The sequence below is a fragment of the Petaurus breviceps genome, unplaced genomic scaffold (assembly GCF_028583685.1).
Source record: "Petaurus breviceps papuanus isolate PSGF00001 unplaced genomic scaffold, PetGlider_PUasm1.0 180, whole genome shotgun sequence".
In the NCBI taxonomy this organism is placed as follows: Eukaryota; Metazoa; Chordata; class Mammalia; order Diprotodontia; family Petauridae; genus Petaurus; species Petaurus breviceps.
Window position 1 is genome coordinate 3,965,337 of NW_027185782.1, and position 20,467 is coordinate 3,985,803.

The 20,467-nt window shown below is 42.7% G+C and overlaps 1 protein-coding gene across 5 annotated transcripts in view; it reads left to right on the forward strand.

The window, feature by feature from the left end:
- Positions 1-5,972: 5,972 nt before the first annotated feature.
- Positions 5,973-20,467, forward strand: part of PIP5K1C (phosphatidylinositol-4-phosphate 5-kinase type 1 gamma) — a 145,971-nt gene continuing 131,476 nt past the window's right edge. For 3 of the 5 annotated variants that reach the window (XR_011168117.1, XM_069086870.1, XM_069086869.1), the window contains exon 1: positions 5,973-6,217. Coding sequence is in view for 4 of the 5 variants with exons in the window: in XM_069086870.1 (XP_068942971.1) it covers positions 6,112-6,217 (106 nt within the window). In the remaining variant the exon portion in view is untranslated. The remainder of the gene's footprint in view (positions 6,218-20,467) is intronic. The other 2 variants (XM_069086871.1, XM_069086872.1) reach the window with 1 other exon arrangement.

Genomic DNA, 20,467 nt, shown 5'->3' on the forward strand with positions numbered 1-20,467 from the left:
TATTAGCACCAACTTCTCAGGATTGCTGTGGGGATCAAATAAGATAGTACATAAAGCACTTTGCAAATCTTAAAATTGCTATGTAAATGGTAATTATCATCATCATCATCGTTATTGTTGGAGAAATGCTGTAGTGTAACTATATCCACCATGCACCTCCTTTTGCCCTTTGGGTCAACCACAACTCTGATTCTTCAGAAACTGTGGATCTCCAAGATTCCCATAGCTAGGAAAATTATTTCCAATTTGCAAACAAGGAAACTGAGGGTCCAGATGCTTGTGACTTGTCCAAGGTCACACTCGTCCAAGTGAGACAATAAAACAGCTGCTACTGAAACATGCAGCTCTTTCCTTTTACTATAGTACTCTGAGTCATTCCATAAAGTACCCTCAAACTCCCAGTCAGCCAATCAAAGCAACTATGAACCTGCTACTATGTGCCAAGCACTGAAGGTAAAAAAAAAAAAGTGAAACCATCTCTATCCTCAAGCTCAAAGTCTACTGGGAGAGACAAAATGTACAAGTGTATAGAAAACTCTTTATAGAAGGCAGTTTCAGGTGTGGCACCAGCAGGTGAAGGGATCAGGAAAGGCTTCCTGCAGAAACCCTGAGCTGAGTTTTGAAGGAAACAAGAGATTCCAAAAGGCAGAGGTGAGGAGACATGGGAGTAGACATTTCCAAAGACATGGCGATGGAAGGTAGAGTGCTATATGTGAAGAAGAGAAAGAAGACTAGTTTGGCCAGGCAGCAGAGTGCAAGAAGAGGAATAAAGAAAAGGCTGCAAATGCAAGTTGGGCCAGGTTGTGAAGGGCTTTAAAAGGAAGTTAGTTATTAAACATTTATTAAGCACCTACTAGATGTCAGGCAGAGTGCTAAGCTAGGGATGCAAAGAAAGATAAGTCTCTGCCCTTGAGGGGCTCTCACAATTTAATGGGGGAAACCACATACAAATAACTATGTACAAACAAACTATATACAGGATAAAATTGTGAATAATCTACTGAGGAAAGGCACTAGAATTAAGAGGGATTGAAAAAGACTTCTTATAAAAAGTAGAGTTTTAGCCTGGACTTGAAGAAAACCTGGCAAGTCAGGGAGTGAAGATAAGGAGGGAGAGCATTCCAGTATGGCACACACTAGAGGAAACAGAGAGCCACTGGGATTTGTTAAGAAGGGGAATGGCATGGTCAGACAGACCTAAGTTTTAGGAAAATCACTGTGTGGAGGACTAACTGATGTGGGGAGAGACATGAAGAAGAGAAACCAATTAGGGGGGTATTACAATAGTTCAGATGAGAAGCCATAAAAGCTTGAACAAGGGTGATGACTATGTGACTAGGGATGTGAGCAATATTGTAGAGATGGAAATAACAAGATTCTGCAACTGACTGGAAAGTTAATCCTCCAAGTTATGGTAGACATAACAGAGACATAAATTATCAACATTGGGTTTCTCATAAATCCACAGATAGATGCTTATTATAATGTAAATTTGTATGTTAGTTGGTGATGGGTTTTTCCCCCAGCAGGGTAAGAGTGAAAAGTGAAAAGATAATGCCAAGATTACAAACCTGAGTACCCTGAACAAAAATAAAGAAGTTCATTACAGTGTTGATTAATGTGAGAACTACAAGTGTTTGAGTTTCCTAACCTTAAAAACATCATAAAATTGTGAGAAATGTAAAGAATCTCAGAAGTATCCCCTCTAAAACCTCCCTGCTAAGTAGCCAAGCATTTGAAGCTTGGATCCAGGTCTCTCTACCACCTCATGAGGTCATTGTTGGACAGCTTTAATTGTTAGACAATTCTTTCTTATATGGAGCTGAAATTTGTCTCCAAGTTTTACCCATTTCAAGTCTAGTTCTTTTATATAATACCCTCAGATATTTGAAGACAAGGTGTTTCATGAATCTGTGCTTAACTCTTGCCTTCCACTTTTACTATTTGTGTGATTATGGGAGAGGCTAGTCTCTCTGCCTCGTGTCTTATGTCCCCATGCCAGTCATTTCTCAGTCCTCCAGAAAGTAAGTCACAGGTATCAGTGGAGTAGTCAGTCTCACATGCCAAGAGTTTCCTACACAGATATAAGTCACTGACCTGAACTACCTTCCCTCCCCTCTCCTCCACCAAAAAAATCATGTTTCTGCTAAGTCCTCTCTGGGGTAAATATCCTCTCCCTATTCCCTCCTCATACACAACACACACACACACACACACACACACACACACCATGTATGTTTCCCAGAGTCAGGCCAATTATATCTTCCCTCAGGATTCAAGGGGATACTAAGATATCTTTCTCTACTGTCATCAGCAAGTCCCATCCCACCAGTTGTGTTCCCCCATTGTCAGGGACTTTATTAGTATCCTGGTTCCATTTAACCACGCAAAATCGGGCAATTTTTTAAAAGGCATGTTTAATCCAGGGATAGAGCAAGAAAAAATGTACACACATTGCCCCCATCCCAATATCTGGGGACATAGTTTCCCTTATATCACCCTGGTCTCTAGGGAGAGTGGGTTCAACTTAGTTCCACATCAAAACAAATCAATTTAAGTCAGTAAGCATTTACTATATGCTTTTTACACCTACTATGTGCCATGCCCTGTGCTAATAACTGACCATACAAGGAGAGGAAAAAGACAGTCCTTGGTCTCAAAAAGCTCACAATCTAATGGTAGAAAAAATGCAAACAAGATTACATATATGTGTGTGTGCGTGTATGTGTGTGTGTGTGTGTGTGTGTGTGTGTGTAATTGGGAATAATCAACAGAGGGGAAGTATGAGCATAAGGGGGGTTTAGGAGAGACTTCTTGAAGTAGGTGGAATTTTAGCTGCCTCAGAAGAAGCCAGGAAAGCCAGGAGGTAGAGAGGAGGAAAGAGAGAGTTCCAATCAAGGGGGATATCCAGTGAAAAGGCTAAGTCAGGAGACAGGGTGTCTTGTTTGAGGTACAGCAAGGAGACTCTGAATTGCAGATTATGTGGAGAGGAAAGTTTAAGAAGACTGGAAAGGAAGTTGAAGGCCAGCCAAGTTGTGAAGGGCTTTGAATGCCAGAGGATTTTATATTTGATCCTAGTACTGATAAGCCACTGGATTTGTAGAATGACATGATCAAATGTGCCCTTAAAGATGATCAATTTGATATATAGGGAACTGAGCCAAATTTATAAAATTAAGGGCCATATACCTCAATTGATAAATGGTCAAAGGATATAAACAGTGTTTTCAGAAGAAGGAATTAAAACTATCTATAGTCTCATTTTTTAAAAAGTCCTAAATCACTGTTGACTAGAGAAATGCAAATTAAAACAATTTTAAGGCACCACCTTACATCTATTAGATTGGCTAACATGACAGAAAAGAAAAATAATAAATGCTGGAGGGGATGTGGACAAACAGGTACACTATTGGTGGAGTTGTGAAACGGTCTAATCATTCTAGAGAATAATTTGGAAATATGCACAAAGGGCTATAAAACTTCATACCCTTTGATCTAGCAACAGCAGTATTAGGTCTGTATCCCCAAGAAACCAAAGAAAAGAGAAAAAGACCTATGTGTACAAAAATATTTATAGTAGCTCTTTCTGTGGTGGCAAAGAATTGGGCATCGAGGGGATGCCCATCATTTGGGAAATGGCTGAACAGGTTGTGGTACACGATTGTGATGGAATACTATTGTGCTATAAGAAATGACAAGTAAGAAACTTTCAGAAAAACCTGGGAAGACTTATATGAGCTGATGCAAAGTGAAATGAGCAGAACCAAGATAACATTTACATAGGAACAGCAATACTATAACAAATGTGAAAGACTTAGCTACTCTGATCAATACAATAATCTAAGACAATTCCAAAGGACTCATAATGAAAAATGTTGCTCACCTCCTGAAAGGGATCTGATGAACTCTGAGTGTAGATTGAAGAAATTACTCTTTTTTCTTGCCTTTTATTTGCAACATGGGTAATATGATTTTGCATGATTTCACATGCATAACTGATATCATTGTTTCCCTTCTCAATAGGTAGGGGAAGAGGAGAGAATTTGGAATTTGGAACTTTTTTTTTTTAATGAATGTTAAAAATAGAGACAATCAGTTTGACAGCTGAGCAGATGATGAATTGGAGTGGGGAGAGACTTGAGGCAGAGAGAGCAACCAAAAGGCTATTTCAATAGTCTAGGTATGAGATTATGAGTTCCTGCACAAGGTTAGTGGTAGTATCAGAGAGAAGCAGGCAGTAAGATAGATAAGATATAGATAAGAGATGTTACACTGCATTCAGTGTTACTCCCATAGGTCACTCCTTGTTCCTTAGAACATCTAAGAATCCTTAGATGACATTGCACTGGCTGTAAAACCTGGCCTGTACTCTGACTTTTGGAGTCTGGTGGTTTCCTCTTCAGACTTTTTGGAAGTCCTAATCTTGGAGATTCTCTTTACTTCACCAGACCCAATGGGTGGAGCCACTCCACCAAGAGGAGAGTAGCCAAACAGACTGATTTAGGGTTAATATATGTTTAAGTAAACATTGATAGAGGGATATTATTAATATTAGAGAGTGATAATTTTAATATCCTAGAATTAAGTTTTAGGAATAATTTGAGAAATATTTTAAGAATACAATCAAATCAAATGAAAAGACACTTTCCTAAATGTCAATGTAAAGTCATATGCTTGCATTTTTAAAAATAATCTTCCCAGGGAGGCATAGTTAGACAGAAATGCATCTGAAAAAAGATGGGGAGGAGGGGGTTCAGTTAGTTGAGAGTTCCATATGTGAGTCAAATAGCAGCCAAAAAAAAAATCTGACTTTAGATTGCAACAAAAAAGGCCTACCATTCAAGACTAGGAAGTGACAATGTCTCTGGGTTATACCAAGGTCAGACCACATCAGGAGAATTGTGTATAACCTGGCCACATCCTTTTAGAAAGGACATCGGTAATATGAAGGGCATCCAGAGAAAAGCAAATAAGATGATGACCTTGGTGCCATGATGATTAACTGAAGGAAGGAGGGGCCTTTAACCTAGAGAACACGCTGGAGTGGAACAAGTATGGATCAAGCCATACTTCAAGAGCTAGCTGTCACATGGATGAGACATTGGGCTTGCTCTCTCTGGCCTGTGAGGATAGAACTAGGAGCCTGCATGGAAGTTGTAAAGAGAAAGATGGATGCTCCATGTCAAGAACGTCCTAACACTAAATAAAAGGAATAAGCTGCCCCTGGATGTCGTGGGTTCCCTTTCCTCGGAAGACTTCAAACCAGTGCTGGACCTGGAGTTGGGAAGATGGAAATTCCAATCTGGCTTCAGACAATCACTAGCTGTGTGACCCTGGGCAAGTCACATAACTTTTGTCTGCCTCACCTTCCTCTTCTGTAAAATGGAAACAACTTCCAAGGTTGTCGTGTTGATAAAGATGAGACATTATTTGTGGAAAGCTCTGAAAACTTTAAAGCACTAGCAAGGAATAAGTAGTCATTAGCAAGCACTACTTAATCAGCTTTGATGGCTGAAGACCGCACCAAGGCTTGAGGGTCACCCTGCACAAGGGACAGATATCTTCATCACCACCAGCCTTCATATCATGATGGGGAGAGCTGGATGACATTTGTTGGGGATGTGATGGAGTCACCCTCCTTCCAGCTCTGCGGTTCTTGCGCGTCTCCACGCCCGCCTCCTGGACGGCAAGGGTCGCCCGGCACGACCCTGTGACTGCCCTTCCACCAGCTCGCCCCAGGGAGGCGCTCTCCCGCCCTCGGCGTGAATACGTCAACCCGCCCCCTCCCCACTCCCAACCTCTTTCCCGGTTGGCAGGGAGAGAGGGCGCGTGACGAAGTACGGCCGTGGCCCCGCCCCCTCCTTCCCCACTCCCTCTCTCCCTCCCCGTCCCCTCCCTCCCTCCTCCCCCCCTCATCCCCTGCTCCCTCCCTCTCCCCTTGTCAGCCCGGACTCTCCCTCCCGGCGGTTGTTGTTCGGCGGCGGCGGCGGCGGCAGCGGCGGCAGCGGCAGCAGCTCCCTTCCCTCCGCCAAGGAGCCGGCTGGGCCTGGCTGGGCCTGGCGGGGCTTCCCCCCCGCCGGCCCCCGCCTCGCCTCGGGCCCGTCAGCGGCGATGGAGCTGGAGGTGCCGGACGAGGCGGAGAGAGCCGAGGCGGGGGCCGTCCCTCCGGAGGCGGGATGGGCTGTGGAGAGCGGGGCGGCGGCGCCCTCGGCGACAGGTAACGGTCTCCGGCTCCTCGCCCCCCACCGCCCTCCCCGATGGTGCCGGCTGCCCCCTCGCGCCGCTGCCCCGATGGTGCCGGCCGCCCCCTTGCGCCCCCCTTTCAGCTCGCCCCGATGGTGTCGGCCGCCCCCTCGCGCCCCCCGCCCCCGCCCTGTTGGTGCGGGCCGCCCCCTCGCTCCCCCCCACCCCACACATCCTAGCTGCTTCAGTGGAACCGCCCTTGGGTCCTGAAAGCCGGGAGCTCTTGGTGACCCGAGCCTTTGCTTCCTCTTTGCCGCCGGGGGCCGCAGGGAATGCCCCATTTCCCAGGGTTGTTGGTAGGGGTGGGCAGGAAAAAAGGGGGATTCCAGCCTCTTTTCCCCCACCCGCGGCTCGATGTGATGGAACTGACCGAGGCATCACCCCGTGACTTCCCCTCCCTCCAGGCCCCACCGCGGAACCGCCCCTCCCCGGAGTGGACTCCCCGGGTGGGTGTTCCTCTCTGTCCTCAGCCTTCCCCTTCCTTCCCGACCTGACCCCCTGGGGTCCTGACGTCTCAGTGATCCTAGGGGAGAGGAGGAGGAGGAAGAGAAGGAGCAGGAGGGGGTGGGGACCGGAGGAACCTTCCAGGTCATTCAGTCCAGCCTCCTGTCTCTGTCGCCTTTTTGGCCAACACAGAGGGATGGAAAGCCGGAGGCTTGTGTTACAGAGCCTTCCCTGCTTCTTGGCCCACAGCTTGACCAAAGGCAGGCAAATCACTTTATCTCTGAACCGATTTTCACCATTCAAAAAATAGGGTTGATAATACTTACATTGCCTATCACAGACAGGGTTGATGTGAGAAAAGAACTTTGTAAATCTGAAAAGCAGGGCGAATTGCTAGCCCTTGTGGGCCTTAGTTTCCCCATCCGTAAAATGAGGGTAATGGGGAGGAGTATCTAGATTAGGTTATCCCGAAATCCCTTCTAGGGCTAAGGTTCTAGAATTGGTTGTGGGATAAATGGGAAATTCTTATTTCCTGGTTTTGCTTAAACTCTAGTCACTACCCCCAATGCACTGTTTATCTTCTCAAGCTTAACGTGAGGGATGCAACTGGCATTATGCATAGGAGAGAGAGTAGAGAGACACCTATTTATCCATTCCCTGACTGTTGATCTTTCCTATGTTGAATGGGGTGGTGAGTGAAGGTAGGATCCTGCCTTCTTCCTCAAGGGAAGATATGCAGGGGTTTTGCATAGAGGGAGTCTTACTTCCTGATGAAGTGGCTCAGATCAGAAGCTTTGGAATAGGAAAATTCTGGATTTGTGGTGTAAGCCCCTCCCAATGAAACCTCTTTTAGTCATCTTTCCGGGTTTAGTGACTCTCAAAATAGGGACAGCATGTCTTATTTTCTCAGATAGTAATTGACCAGTAGGGTTGGTCTGTTAGGCCTGGAAGTTTAGAAATGTACAGGACTCAAAATATATGGGCAGTCTAATTTCTTCCTAGTGAACAGTGTTCACCCTATTGAAATGTTTGTTTACTTAGAAAATGAATTAGTTTAATAATTATGTGTCTCTTATTCTATTGTGATGAAGTGGAAAGAATACTGAAATTGGACTTGAGACCTGGGTTACAGTCAATATTCTCTTTCCTTGCTGAGCCTTAGTTGTGCTGTCTGTGGGTTGATGCTTACCCTAAATCGTTTTGCTTTGTAAAATCTTGGCGTTATATAGAAATGTAAATTGTTATTGTTAATCTGTTGTTTTTTTTTTTCTTTCAAAAACTGGCAGCAGGTAAGGGCCCTATATGATGTTCCTTCCTTGCTAGTTTCATTGAGCAGTGTGGGCACCAGTCAGGTTGCAAAGCAGTAAGAAAGGTCCTTTCCTTTCCAACCTTCATCTTCCACCTGTAATTCCCTCTGGCTAATCTTCACAAAGCCAGAAAAGCACGAGGCTTGCCAGGACACCAGAAACTCAGTGTAGTTAAACATTTTATCTAAGAAGTTCACAGGGCCCTCTGATTGGAAGACTGATAAGATTAAGTACAAGCCCTAACTGTTGGGAAACCTAAAATTAGATAGGCCTGGACCCAAAGATTACATGAACTTGCTAAAATTGAGTTGAATGGGCTGAGTCACTCAGTTCAGGAGCCTTTTACTATTCCCTGGGTCTGACCTGGGAAGGCACTTTCTCTAAGGAAATGTTTCTCAGGGTAATGGTGCCAGTGTGATTGGAGGATTATTCAGGCTGATGGATTTGGGGAAGGAGTGGGAATGATACTCAGAATTGTTGGTGGATTTAAAGGCTTTCATGATGAAAATTTCTAGCGCCAAGGAGTTGATTGTGGTTTCCAGGACCACTACTGTGGTCAGTGGAGTTCTTCCTTTCTTCTCCATCCCTTCTCTCCTCCCCCACCCAACACACTTTGGTGCCCGTTTAACATGCAGACAGATGACTTCAAAATGTTTTGATCCCTTAGAAAAAGCCACTAGCTGGGTTAGATCACCTTTACTGACATCCCCCCCATACCAGCTCTTGCAAAATCCTCTGTCCAAAGAGCCAGAGGGTATGTTGGAAATTATCCAATCCACACCTCCCTCTGTTTTACAGATGAACAATCGCAGGCCCAAGTAAGGGGGAGTGATTTAGTTGCTTAAGGTGACACAGTGAATTAATAGCACTGATGAGTCTAGAATTCAGGCTTTCTGGGTCCGGATACCTTTCCATTACCCCAGAAGGCCTTTTTAGAGATTATTTCATACATTCAGAAAGAATTTCTTGCCCAAATCCCCATACTAGGGCATTGTGATGTGGTAGTTAGAACATTGAATTTAGAGACAAGAAAGCAGGATTTGAATCCCCTAGTTTTGTGACCTTGGGCAAGTCATTTAAGCTTTCTGAGCTTCAGTTTCCTCATTTATAAAATGGTTATAATAGTACTTAAATATCTGGCCTTAACTGGGCTTACCCCTCTTGAAAACTGTAATGTTATGCATACTGTAACTGTGTAAGTCAGAAGACTTAAGTTGGTTGTTTTGGGGTTTTTTTTTGAATGACATCTTTTGAAATCCACTGTAGGACTTTTTGCCCTCAGTTTCCATTGGGATGAGAGGGTATCTAGGTCCAATACAAGCTCTCCAGCTCTCCTGTTTGAGAGGAGCCTGACCTGAGCTTCAGACCACTAGCAACTGTTTCTCAGTCCCCTACCTAACTAACCCATTCTTACCAGGTGCTGACAACTGCCTGTTCTAAACTACAGAGCCTGTTCAGTCTGCAGGGACTAGTCCCTGCCTCTCATGGAAAACCAAGGTAAAGAAAAAAACAATCAGGAACTGGCCATGTGAACTAGCCTCCTGGATGCTGGTGCATGCTCTCGAAGCTTGTTGTCCCAACCCTTCAATGATGGCAAACTCTGTGACCCCTGACCACTTGTCTTGGACTTCAGACCACCCTTATGTCTGCTCAGGTCTTGTAATGTTTTTCTAGTCTACCTACTTGTCTACTATCGATCTCCTCTGCCTCCTGTATTTGTAAAGTGGGTAGGTAAATGATCCCTACGCCCTTTATAGCCCTAATATTTAGTGATTCTGTGAAATTTGTGCTTGCTCTACTTTCAGAATGTCTACACTGTTAGTGACTTCTAGTCTTTACCCTATTGTGCTGGTAATTGGATGAATTTAACTTCTTTGTACCTTGCCCTGATTTGACCTCATACCTAGTACTGACAGTTCCTCTTTCATCAGGTTGTTGAAAAAATGACTGCCCCCCATCTTGTCTACTTTCTGATCATTTTTTGGCTCAGAGACTCATTGAATGGGAAGGGTGTATACATGTATTGGTCAGCTTTTTTGTCAAAATAAACGCCAGAAAAGATAGATTTCCTATTATTGAATCATAGACTATCTGAGCAAGAAGGGTCCTTAGAGGTCATCTAGCCAGACTCCTTCATTTTATTAATATGGGATCTTAAACCCAAAAAGGGGTCTCTTTCTCTTGTTCTTAAGATCATACTTTATGACAGAGTCAAAACCACAACTCAGGTTTCCTGACTCCCAGATTTATGCTTATTCCTCTACATTCCACTGCTTAATTCGTTGCTTATACATTAAGTAAACTTTGGTTTTATTTTTAATAGCTTTTGAAAGTAAGGAGTCTTTATAAAATTTTCTGTACTATAAACTGACCTATGAGACTTTTTCTTCACATTTAACTTAAGGATAAGAATTATCGATCCTCTTTTATGCGGGCCTATTTGGGGACAAATGGAAGAAGTTGACTTTAGTCTTGGGGGTACAAAATAGCAACACATGGACTGCTCAACCCCATTTTCCACTTTGGCATCTTTGTTTAGGTTATTCCCCATATCAGAAATGCCCTCCTCACTGTTTCTGTTCATTGACATTATTATCCACCCTTCAAATAGTACTATCTTCTTAGATGTGTTTTCCCAGATTCTGCCAAGCTAGAAATGACTACTTCATCTGATCTTGTAGTACTTCATACACATCATCATTAGAAGCAGCTAGATGGTGAAGTGGATAGAAGCCTGGGCCTAGAGTGAGGAAGACCTGAGTTAATAACTGTTCTCTGATATTTAACAGCTGTGTGACCTTGGGCAAATAACTTATTATATGTTTTCCTCAATTTTCCTCAGATGTAAAATGGGGGTAGTAATAGCACCTACCTCATTTGTGAGGACCAAATGAAGTAATATTATAAAGCACTTAGTGCCTGGTATACATTAGGTGCTTAATAAGTTCTTGTTCCTGTCTTTCAACCAGTAATAATAGCTGACATTAATATAGCACTTAAGGTTTTCAGAGTGTTTTACACAATTATACCTGGTAGGTACTTAATAAATATTTGGTGAATTATGATATTTTAATTTGATATTTAATTATAAAATTTAAATTGTGCCATTTATTTGTGTGAGTCCCTTTTTCCTATGTGAATCCTAATAAATTATGAACTTCATGAAGACAGGCACTGTAAACTAGTAATCTTTGTATTTCTGAGGTGCATTGTACATAGTAGACACAGCTTTAGTACATCTTTGTTGAGTATGAATGGATTTGTGTCTAACCCCTTTGTAGGTCCAAGTAGAAATAATTTTTATTATGTGGTTTTGATATCTACTTCTCTACATTGTGATGAATAGTCAAGGGCTCATTTGTATTTTACATTGAATTTTAAGTTTATTTCCCATGCCAGTATTAGGATTGACTGTACCATTCAGCTCTGTTTCAGAGCAAAGCACTATGCCCCATGGGGAAACAAAGATGGACACAGTTTTTGCTTTCAAGAATCTTATATTCTAGAGCAAGACTCTTTACATATTTTATCTTGTTTAATCTTCACAACAATCCTATGAGGTAGATAGAATTTTATCCCCATTTTGTAGATGAGGAAACCGAGGATGACAAAGGGTAAGTGACTTGCCCAGGGTCACAAAGCTAGTAAGGTGGATTTTGAATTCGGGTCTTCCTAACTCCAGGTCAGAATTATAATTATGTTTGTATGTGTGTGTGAGTGTGTGTGTTATGTGTGTGTGTGTATAATTTATGCCTGTAAGAAAATTTGGAATTATTTAGTTCACCCTCCTCATATTACAGAAAGGAAAATGAAGACAAAGGGAGGTAAAGTGACTTGTCCAAGATCACTAAGTTCTGAGTATGTAGCAGGGCCAAATCTATCACTCTTTCCACAGCACCATAGGCATAATGCACAACGTGTGTTAAATGCTATACAAATAACTGTGTTATAGTGCAGAATGTCATAGAAGTGCAAAAGAAGGTTCTAGGAAAAGAAAGTTCACCTTTAGGAATCAGAAAATGTTTCATGAAAGTGATAACACCTGGATTTAGTCTAATTCAAACATTCATTAAACTCTTCAGAACAGGGCCAGTAGTGTAATGGATAAGAGAGCTCACTTTAGAAGCAGGAAGACTTGCATTCAAGTTCTGCCTCTTGATGCCTAGTGGATATTCGACTACTGGGCTGGTCACTTAATCTTTCCCTGCCCCAGGCAGCTCTTTATGACTACAAACTGACAAGCAAGTGCCTTTCTCCATGTGTTGGAGAAACTTTCCTCATCATATGAAGTTCCCTATTCTAATGAAATTCGATCCAGTCTCTCCCAGTGCCACCCTCCAGTGAAAAGCACTGTGGTAGGCTCTGGGGATACAAAAAGAAAAGCAAACATAAAGTAATATTACAGTTAACCCTTCCACATTACAGGGCTTATGAGCACCGAACCCCCCCACGATCTGGAAAATACACATAAAGTCTTTTGGTACTTCCTTTGTACCAGAGAAGAAATCATAGTGTTTTCTTTTTCTTTTATAATTTATTTACAGTACTTTATTGTAAAATTTGGGTTGATATTATACAATACTATACACATATTTTATGCATTTCTGAGTTCCTAAACTTTTTCTGTGTTCTGGCCTTTTGCATACCTACTGTGGCTCCCACAAAATTCCCCAAGATTTCCCATTTAATTTTTTCATGCCAATCCTTAATATATCAAAACTGCGACAGGGGGAAAGTCACAGTGTGTAAGGGATAATTGTAAAGTCATTTCAGGGGAGTTAGAATGCTAATAATTACAAAGGAGAATCGGAAAAGTCTGCATGTAGGAAATGGCACTGATTTGTTCCTTGAAGGAAACTAGGAGATAGAAGAATAGGGATGAGGAGTGAGTGAATTTCAGTCATGGTAAGCCACTTATGAAAAGGTTCTAAGGTGGAAGCAGAATAACTGAGCTCAGGAATGTCAGGAGCAGGCCAGCTGGAAGGTAACGTATGTGATGAGGGGAAGTAGCAGAGCTGGCAAAGTTAGACTGAAGCCTGATTGTGGAGGGCTTTGAATGCCAATCAGTCCTTCAATAACCATTAATTGCCAGAATAAAAAATTTGCATTTCATTCACTAAGCAGTGGAGAACCATTGCAAGTTTTTAAGAAGTGAAATGACTGGAGACTGCAGTAGGAGAATTGGCTGGGTGGCCTTTGCCGAGTGACTTTGGAGATATGAGAGTCAGAAGATGGGGAGACAAGTTTAGGGTGCTATTTAAATAACCCAGGCAGGGTTATTTACATAACGCTTATTCCATTTGATCCTCATAATAGTCCTCACAATAATGAGGTAGTTAGTATCAGACTTTCTGTGCCTCAGGAAACTAGTTCAAAGGGAGGTGAAATGACTTATTAGTCCATTGTCACATAGATATTAGTGACTCAGCCAAAGTTTTGAACCCCAATCTATTGACTCCAAATCCAGTGCTTTTCTCACAGCAACTTTGCTGGATACTGTTTAGTGTTCCAAATGATAATGAAAACATCTGCTCTTCTCACACCTCATTCAAAAAGTGGAGAGTTTGGGTTCATTCATTTAACATTTATTAAAAATCTGCTGTATACAGAGATTGTTGTGTTAGTGACTGGAGGAACTACAAAATTTGAATAAGATATGGTCCCTTCTCATATGAACCTGAGAATCTAACAGGGGAATAAGATCCAGACACAAATAATTATGATGTATAGTATTATATGATAAGTTCATTAGAGAATTGGGAAACAAGTGCTACAAGATTTGGAGGGAACTTATGTCAGAGTCCTGTCATTTGGTGTCTTAAGGAAGCTGTTGTTTATATAGTTTAAAAATAATATATATAGTTTAACCATCCAAGGTTCTTGTTCCAGCTGTGCCGAAAACTGTGGCCAGATCATTTCATCCTTCTATCTCTATTTCTCCCAGAGGCAGTGTGATGTTGTTGAATAAATACTGTACTACAAGTCAGCAAACCTGGGTTTATATCCCAGTTCTACTCATTAAGCTTGATAACCTGGCTCCTTCCTACCTGTCCCATCTTCTTACACCTTCCTCCCCTCCATAAACTCTGGTCAGTGATAGTGACACTAGTCACTGTGATCCATTGACACTGGTCTCCTTAATGTTCCTGGCACAAGGCACTTCTCCCAACTCTGAGTTTTTCATTGACTATCTTCCATTCCTGGAACTCTCTCCTTCCTCATGCCCACCGCCTGGCTTCCCTACCTTTAAGTCCCTCCCACCTTCCTCAAGAAACCTTCCTTAATTTTAGAACCTTCCCCTAATTGATTTACCCTAATGTATCCTGGTTATAGTTAACAAACATGTACGTGGTTGTTTGCATATTTGTCTTGCACATTAGACTATGAGCTCCTTGAGAATAGGACCTTTTTTCTTTCTTTGTATCCCCAACATTAAGCACCATGCCAGGCACATTGCTGATAAATGCTAGTTGACTGACAGATGATTAACCTGGGAAACTACCGTAGATGGCATAAAGTCTTGGACTTGGAGTCAGGAAGACCTGAGTTTGGATCTTGCCTCAGAGCTTATTAAACTGTCTAGCCCTGAGCAAGTCACTTTACCTTTCTGTGCCCCAGTTTCCTCATTTGTTAAATGGGGATAATAGTAACTACCTCCCAGGGTTTTTTCAAGAATTAAATGAGTTAACATATGTAAAATACTTTGCAAACATTAAAGCTATATAAATGCTAGCTATTGTTTAAGTGATTGTTTAAGTGAACTTGGCCAAGTTATTCCTCATCCATGAAAAGGGGATAATGATTTTGGGCATTGCTTATCTCCTAGAGCTGTTGTGCTAAAGTGGTTTGTGAGCTGTCCGGCAAAGCAGTTCTAGCACCATCCATGAAGGCAGTGAAGTGAAAGCCCATTAGAATATCGAAAGCAGTACATCCTCTAAAGGGTTATTCTGATATGTACGGAGATAGGATAGAGTGAGGATATAAATAGGGGCTGAGAGAAGGAAAAAAACCTTTCAGATTTAGGTCATCAGAGCTACTCAGGGTCATTGTAGCCAGAAGCGGGTACAGTCTGCTCCAGATGATAACATAACATGAATAGACATGGCAGGTATAAACTGAGTCTGATGGGTATGTGGCCTACCAGATTTACCCACCTTTAGGGAAGCCATAGGAGAGATACTTCAAATAAGATGGACCCCTGACTCCAAAATTGTTCTCTTCCACAACTGTTTGTGAAGTGTCTAAATATAGGACTCTTCAGAGTCTGTACATAGACTCAGGCCCTGCCTTCTAGGAACTTATAACTGTCATTAGATCATAATTGTTTTCAGTTGGAAAAATGTCAGAACAAGAAGGGAGTTCTAAGGAACACAAAATGTCAGTGATGGAGGGGACCTTAGAATCATAGAATAACAAAGTGCTGAAAGATCAGATGAGGGAGAAAGGGTGGAGAAATGGCAGATCAGGGAAGGTTTTATGGTAGCTTTGGGCCTAGACCTTGAAGGGATAGGTAGAAATCAATGGATGAAGATGATAAGGAGGCCTAGGGAACAGAGCAAAGACAGAGGGGGGAAATATGCTGACTAGTGTTGGTGAAGTGATAGAAAAAATGGCTCTACTGAGGTTAGTGTTGTTAGTGATGACACAGAAACTAGAACCCAGATCTCGGTTCTTTCCTAGCCCAGGGCCCTTTCTATTGTGTTATTGAGTCTCAGGAAACGGGTTACTTTGGATTGTGGTGGTTGCCTTAATTAGCAAGGCTTACATGGCTACCTCTTTAAGCACTTTCATAACCATTCTTTCATTGGATTTTTAGATCAGCTTGCTAAGATCGCAGTAGTCCTGTGGAAGAGCCCTGGGCTTGGAATCAGGAGGCATTCTCCAGCCCCTGCTTGGAGAAAAGCTAGCTCTGTAACATTAGGCAAATTACTATGCCTCTTGGAACCTTTGTTTACTCCTCTGTAAATGGAGATAATTATACTTATATTACCTTTTTCAAGGCTGATAGGAAGAAAGCATTTGTAAACCTTAAGGTGCTGTGGGTATAGGTAGGTATGCCCATTTGATAGATGTGGAAATAGCTTGCCTAATGTTACCCAGCTACTCAGTGCCAGAATCAAAACTAGGTCCTAGCTTTCCTGCCCCTGTACATGGGGGTTGGTGATAACTGTAGGAGCAGCAAGAACAATAATAACAGCCCAAATTCATATAGCACTCTGGGTTTGCAAAGTGCTGTACATAAATTCTCATTTAATCTTCACAACCCTATGCAATGAATGCTCTGCTCACCATTTGATAGTAAAGAAACCGAGACTTTGAGAGTTTAGTGACTTGGACAAGCTCACCCAACTTTTAAGTGCCAGAGGCAGAATTAAATTCCAAGTCTTAAAGACTCATTCTCTCTCAGTGGTGACATCATACTGCATCCTCTGAGACACAGCTAGGCAGTTACTAAACTGGCAAGATTATTGTGAGATTATTATATCAAATGATTTTAGGTTAGTCCTTCCCCTTTCCCTCCCACCCAGTTTCCTACTTGTGCAGAGTTCAGTATCAAAAGATTTAGAACTAGAAGGGCCCTGAGAATTTGGTTTGCATGACTGCACTTGTTTGTAATAGATTTTGTTACCTTCTTAATGGATGGGGAGAAAGGAGAGAAAACTTGGAACTAGAAATAAAATTGAATTTCAAAAAACCGAATCAGAAGGGTCCTTAAAGTTCATTTAGTCCAACTCCCTTAGGTAATTGATAAGTGAGAAATGAAGGAATTTGTCCAAAGTTACACTCAAAGGGAGGTAGAAGAAAAGCCAATGTTTAGACCCAATGTCTTCTGATTCCAAGTGTTCTTTCCACTACAATATGCTATTCCAACTCTTGGCGTAATTTTCTCTTTTCTAATCTCCAGGAGAGGGTTAGTGCTTGGAAAGTTGCCACCTTAGCTGCTCAGTCATCTCCTTCTCCACAAAGCAGGTAATCTCCTTGTTTAAGGCCAGAGATGGTTATATTTCTGAGACACAGCAGAGCAAATGCTTCCTCCTAAGCCTTAAGCCTGGCAGTGGTTCTTAGGCATAGAGCTGGCCACTGGTTTAAGCACTGAGTATGACTAGTAGTAGCTCTTTCCAAAGGAGAATGCAACCACATACAGTTTGAACTCTTCCCCTTTGGTTTCTCCAAGCCATGAGGAAAATAGAGGTAAGCAGCTATGACTAGTTACCTCTTGAAGAGAAAGCTTTAAAAATTACTTTTTTCCCAAAAAGTGACAACTTGAGCACCTTCCCATTTCTTATCCTCAGGGGGCTGTTTGGATGGCAGACACCCTCTGGTACCAGCCAATGCAGCAGTTGAAGGCCATCATCATCAAGCCATGAATGATATTCCTCCCCAGGTATTTGCCTGTAGAGCATGCATAGCTCAGCATACTGTACCATCCTACCTTCTTTTAACCACAGTTGTGTTATCCTGAGTCAGTTATTCATCCATTTTAATAACTTAAGAATTCTCTATCACTTTAAGGAAGTGCAGCTTACTTTACAAAATGCTTTGTAAAGTAAAAGGTGCAACTATTTTCTCTCTCCTCAGTGGCTCTCAGAATACATTGTCTGGCTCTCTCCTCTGCACTTCTCAAATTCTGTCTTGTGCCATCTTTATTTCTGTCCATAACCCATCTTCCCATTAAATTATAAACTACTTGCAGAGCTTCATCTCTGGGTCCCTAGGGCTGAATGTAGGAGGGCATTCCATTTAGTAGGTACTTTTGGGGGGAACTGTACAACTGGAATTGTGACTTCTGTGATGTAGGAAACTCCCTCCGCCAATGTAGATTGTTGATTGCTTTCCCAGCAACTTATAGTCTTTGTTGCCTGGGGCGCTAAGAAGTGCTTGCCCAAAGTCAAACAGCCCATACCTGTTATTGATAGAGCTTGAATCCACATCTTCCTGACTTGGAGGCTGGTGCTCTCCACTATCTCCAAGTAGGTGCTTCAGAAAAGTTAAAGAGGTAAAGTGTTCTTTTACCAGGGTCATTCATTCAGTAAGTGATACATCAGGGCTCAACCCCAGGCCTTTTGACTTTAAATCCAGAGCACATTCTGTTCTTCCTTCTATAAATCCAGTATTCTTTGTGTTTCTCTACTACTTCACCTGATTGGAACTTATCACGTGTACCAATACATTTACAATATTTGACATTGTGAATGTTGTACTTGACACTGGGAGAAATGGAAGGAGGAATAAGATATGATCCCTGCCCATGAAAAACTCATAGTATAGGCGATAAGGCACGGCCCCAGAGAAATAGGTGCTCTTATGTTTTAAAGATAGTACAGTTATCTTAAGATTATGTTAGAGATCACTAGCATTTGACTTGGGCCTTGCTGAACATATACAACGTCTACAGGAGAAAAATCCTTCTAGTGTTTTTTTTTCACTAAGTGCTTGTTTTTTGAAAGTAGTACTTTTGGAGGTAGCCAAGAACAGCAGAAGTGCTCAAGCCAACTGTGGGCAAGGGAGCTAGGAGCAAACTTTTCACTGCCTGAGCCTCCTGACTCATCTTCCGAGCTGGAGGACTCTTCTTCATACTCCAGACTCTCTACCTGCTTCTTCAGGAAGAGAATTTTTGGTAGCTGGAGGTCCCAGTTAGCAGCACCTCTCTTCACCACCAGCGTGAGCAACCTCTTTACAAAGGCATTGGCCTCTTCCAGGATCCCCTGGATCTGGGGGTGATATTCAGTCACAAGGTCGCACTGGAGAGTTGTCCATATTCTTAGAATCTGATTTAGCTGTTAGACAAACCCACTGCTCTGAGTGCTGACCATACTCTCCGGGAAGCCGAATCGATGTACCAGCTTGAGGAGCTGCTCCGCCGTCTCCTTGGGGGAGCAGGTCTTCATGGGAGCAGCCTCAACCCAGCGGGTGAAGTGGTTGACCACCACAAAGATGAAGCGGGCACCACTGGCCGTCTGCTTCATGGGCCCCACGAGCTGAAGGCCGACGAGGTGGAACAGGCCTATGGCCTGGGCGGTTGGTTCTTGGGTGCTTCCAAAGCTAGGGGTGGGAGTTCCATCTTGGGGGCTCAGGGGGGCTCCCTCTTGCGCCAAGGGACCAGGGGCTGGTCCTCCCAGGGCTGTAGGAGCCTTCCCCTCTTAGGTTCTGAGGGCAAGTCTCTTTCATCTTATGCTTCTTAGGCTGCTTCTTAGTTTTAACCTGTGACTTGGCATTCTGGGCGGCCAACTCTGCTAGCCTGTCCTTCTGGCATTTCTTACATTCCTTCAACCACTGCCGGGCCTAGATGGTGATTCCTGGCCAGTAGTAAGATTTGGTGATGTTGATGCCAGTGGCCCGGATGCCGTGGTGCCTGTCCTCTGAGATGATGTGAGCCTCCTTGGAGGCTCTCCTCTTCTTCTCAGGGGTGAAGAGAACTTTCTGAAACTTGCCTCTGCCATGGTAGTAAAGCTCATTGTCTTCCAAGACAAAATTGGAGGTTAGACTAAGCTCCCTTTTGACTGTGTCTGGGAAGTTGTCATCTTCAAAAGCTCCATAGTATTGACCTTTCCTGGAGGGGGGCCATCAGCTGCCAGTCTAGTGAGGTCTGTCCATCCATTCAATGGGAGAATTCAAAGGGTCAGCTCAGTGCCCCTTCAGATGCTTCATGGTCTGTTTTTCTCTCTCTCAAACCCTCTCTCCAGGAATTTCACCTGGGGCTTTCTTCTCGAGTCCTGATGACGGCCAGTGTCCCCAATGCTTCTAGTTTTAAGCAGAGCTTTGGAGGTAGATGTTCTGGGAAGCAATAATTAGTCTTAGCTTGGCTAGAGTGTATTATAAGTATGGGAAAATGGCATGAGATTATACTGAAAAGGTAGGGAAGTATAAGGTTATAGAGGCCCTTGAATGCTAGGCTAAGGAGTTAATGCTTTATTTGGAAGCAAGAATGATACGGGTTTTGAGCAAAGCTATATGACATACATGAACAAGTCTGTGCACAATTGTTTCTTCCTGAAGTTTCAAAGAAGCATGTCTGTTTTCAACAAATATAATTTACTGGGACACAGCCATCATAGTTAAAAGTAAAACATCGTTTCCTCCCTCACCTTTAATAACATAAATCAGTATCTCTGCTTGAGACAGAATATCTAGACACTTGACTTGAGAAGAGGGTTAAGGGACCCTGATTACAATTAACTTTACCACTGTGATTGCTGTGATTATAAGTGTAGAGTGAGAGCCAATGAGAAAAACTTAATGAAGGTTTCTGGGAATAGTCCCAGGGCTACCGTTCTCTACAGTTCATGTGATCTCTCTCCATTTTAGAATAAAAACATATTTTCATGGCCACTTTAACAAAAATAGCACAACTGCCAACTTTCTCTATAGGATCAGCATAAGATATTGGAAAAGCTGAGGAGGGAGATAATTTTATTCATTCTAGAGAAAGAAATCCTAGTTCAGAAAGGTGCATTTGCCAAAGTTGTCAGGAA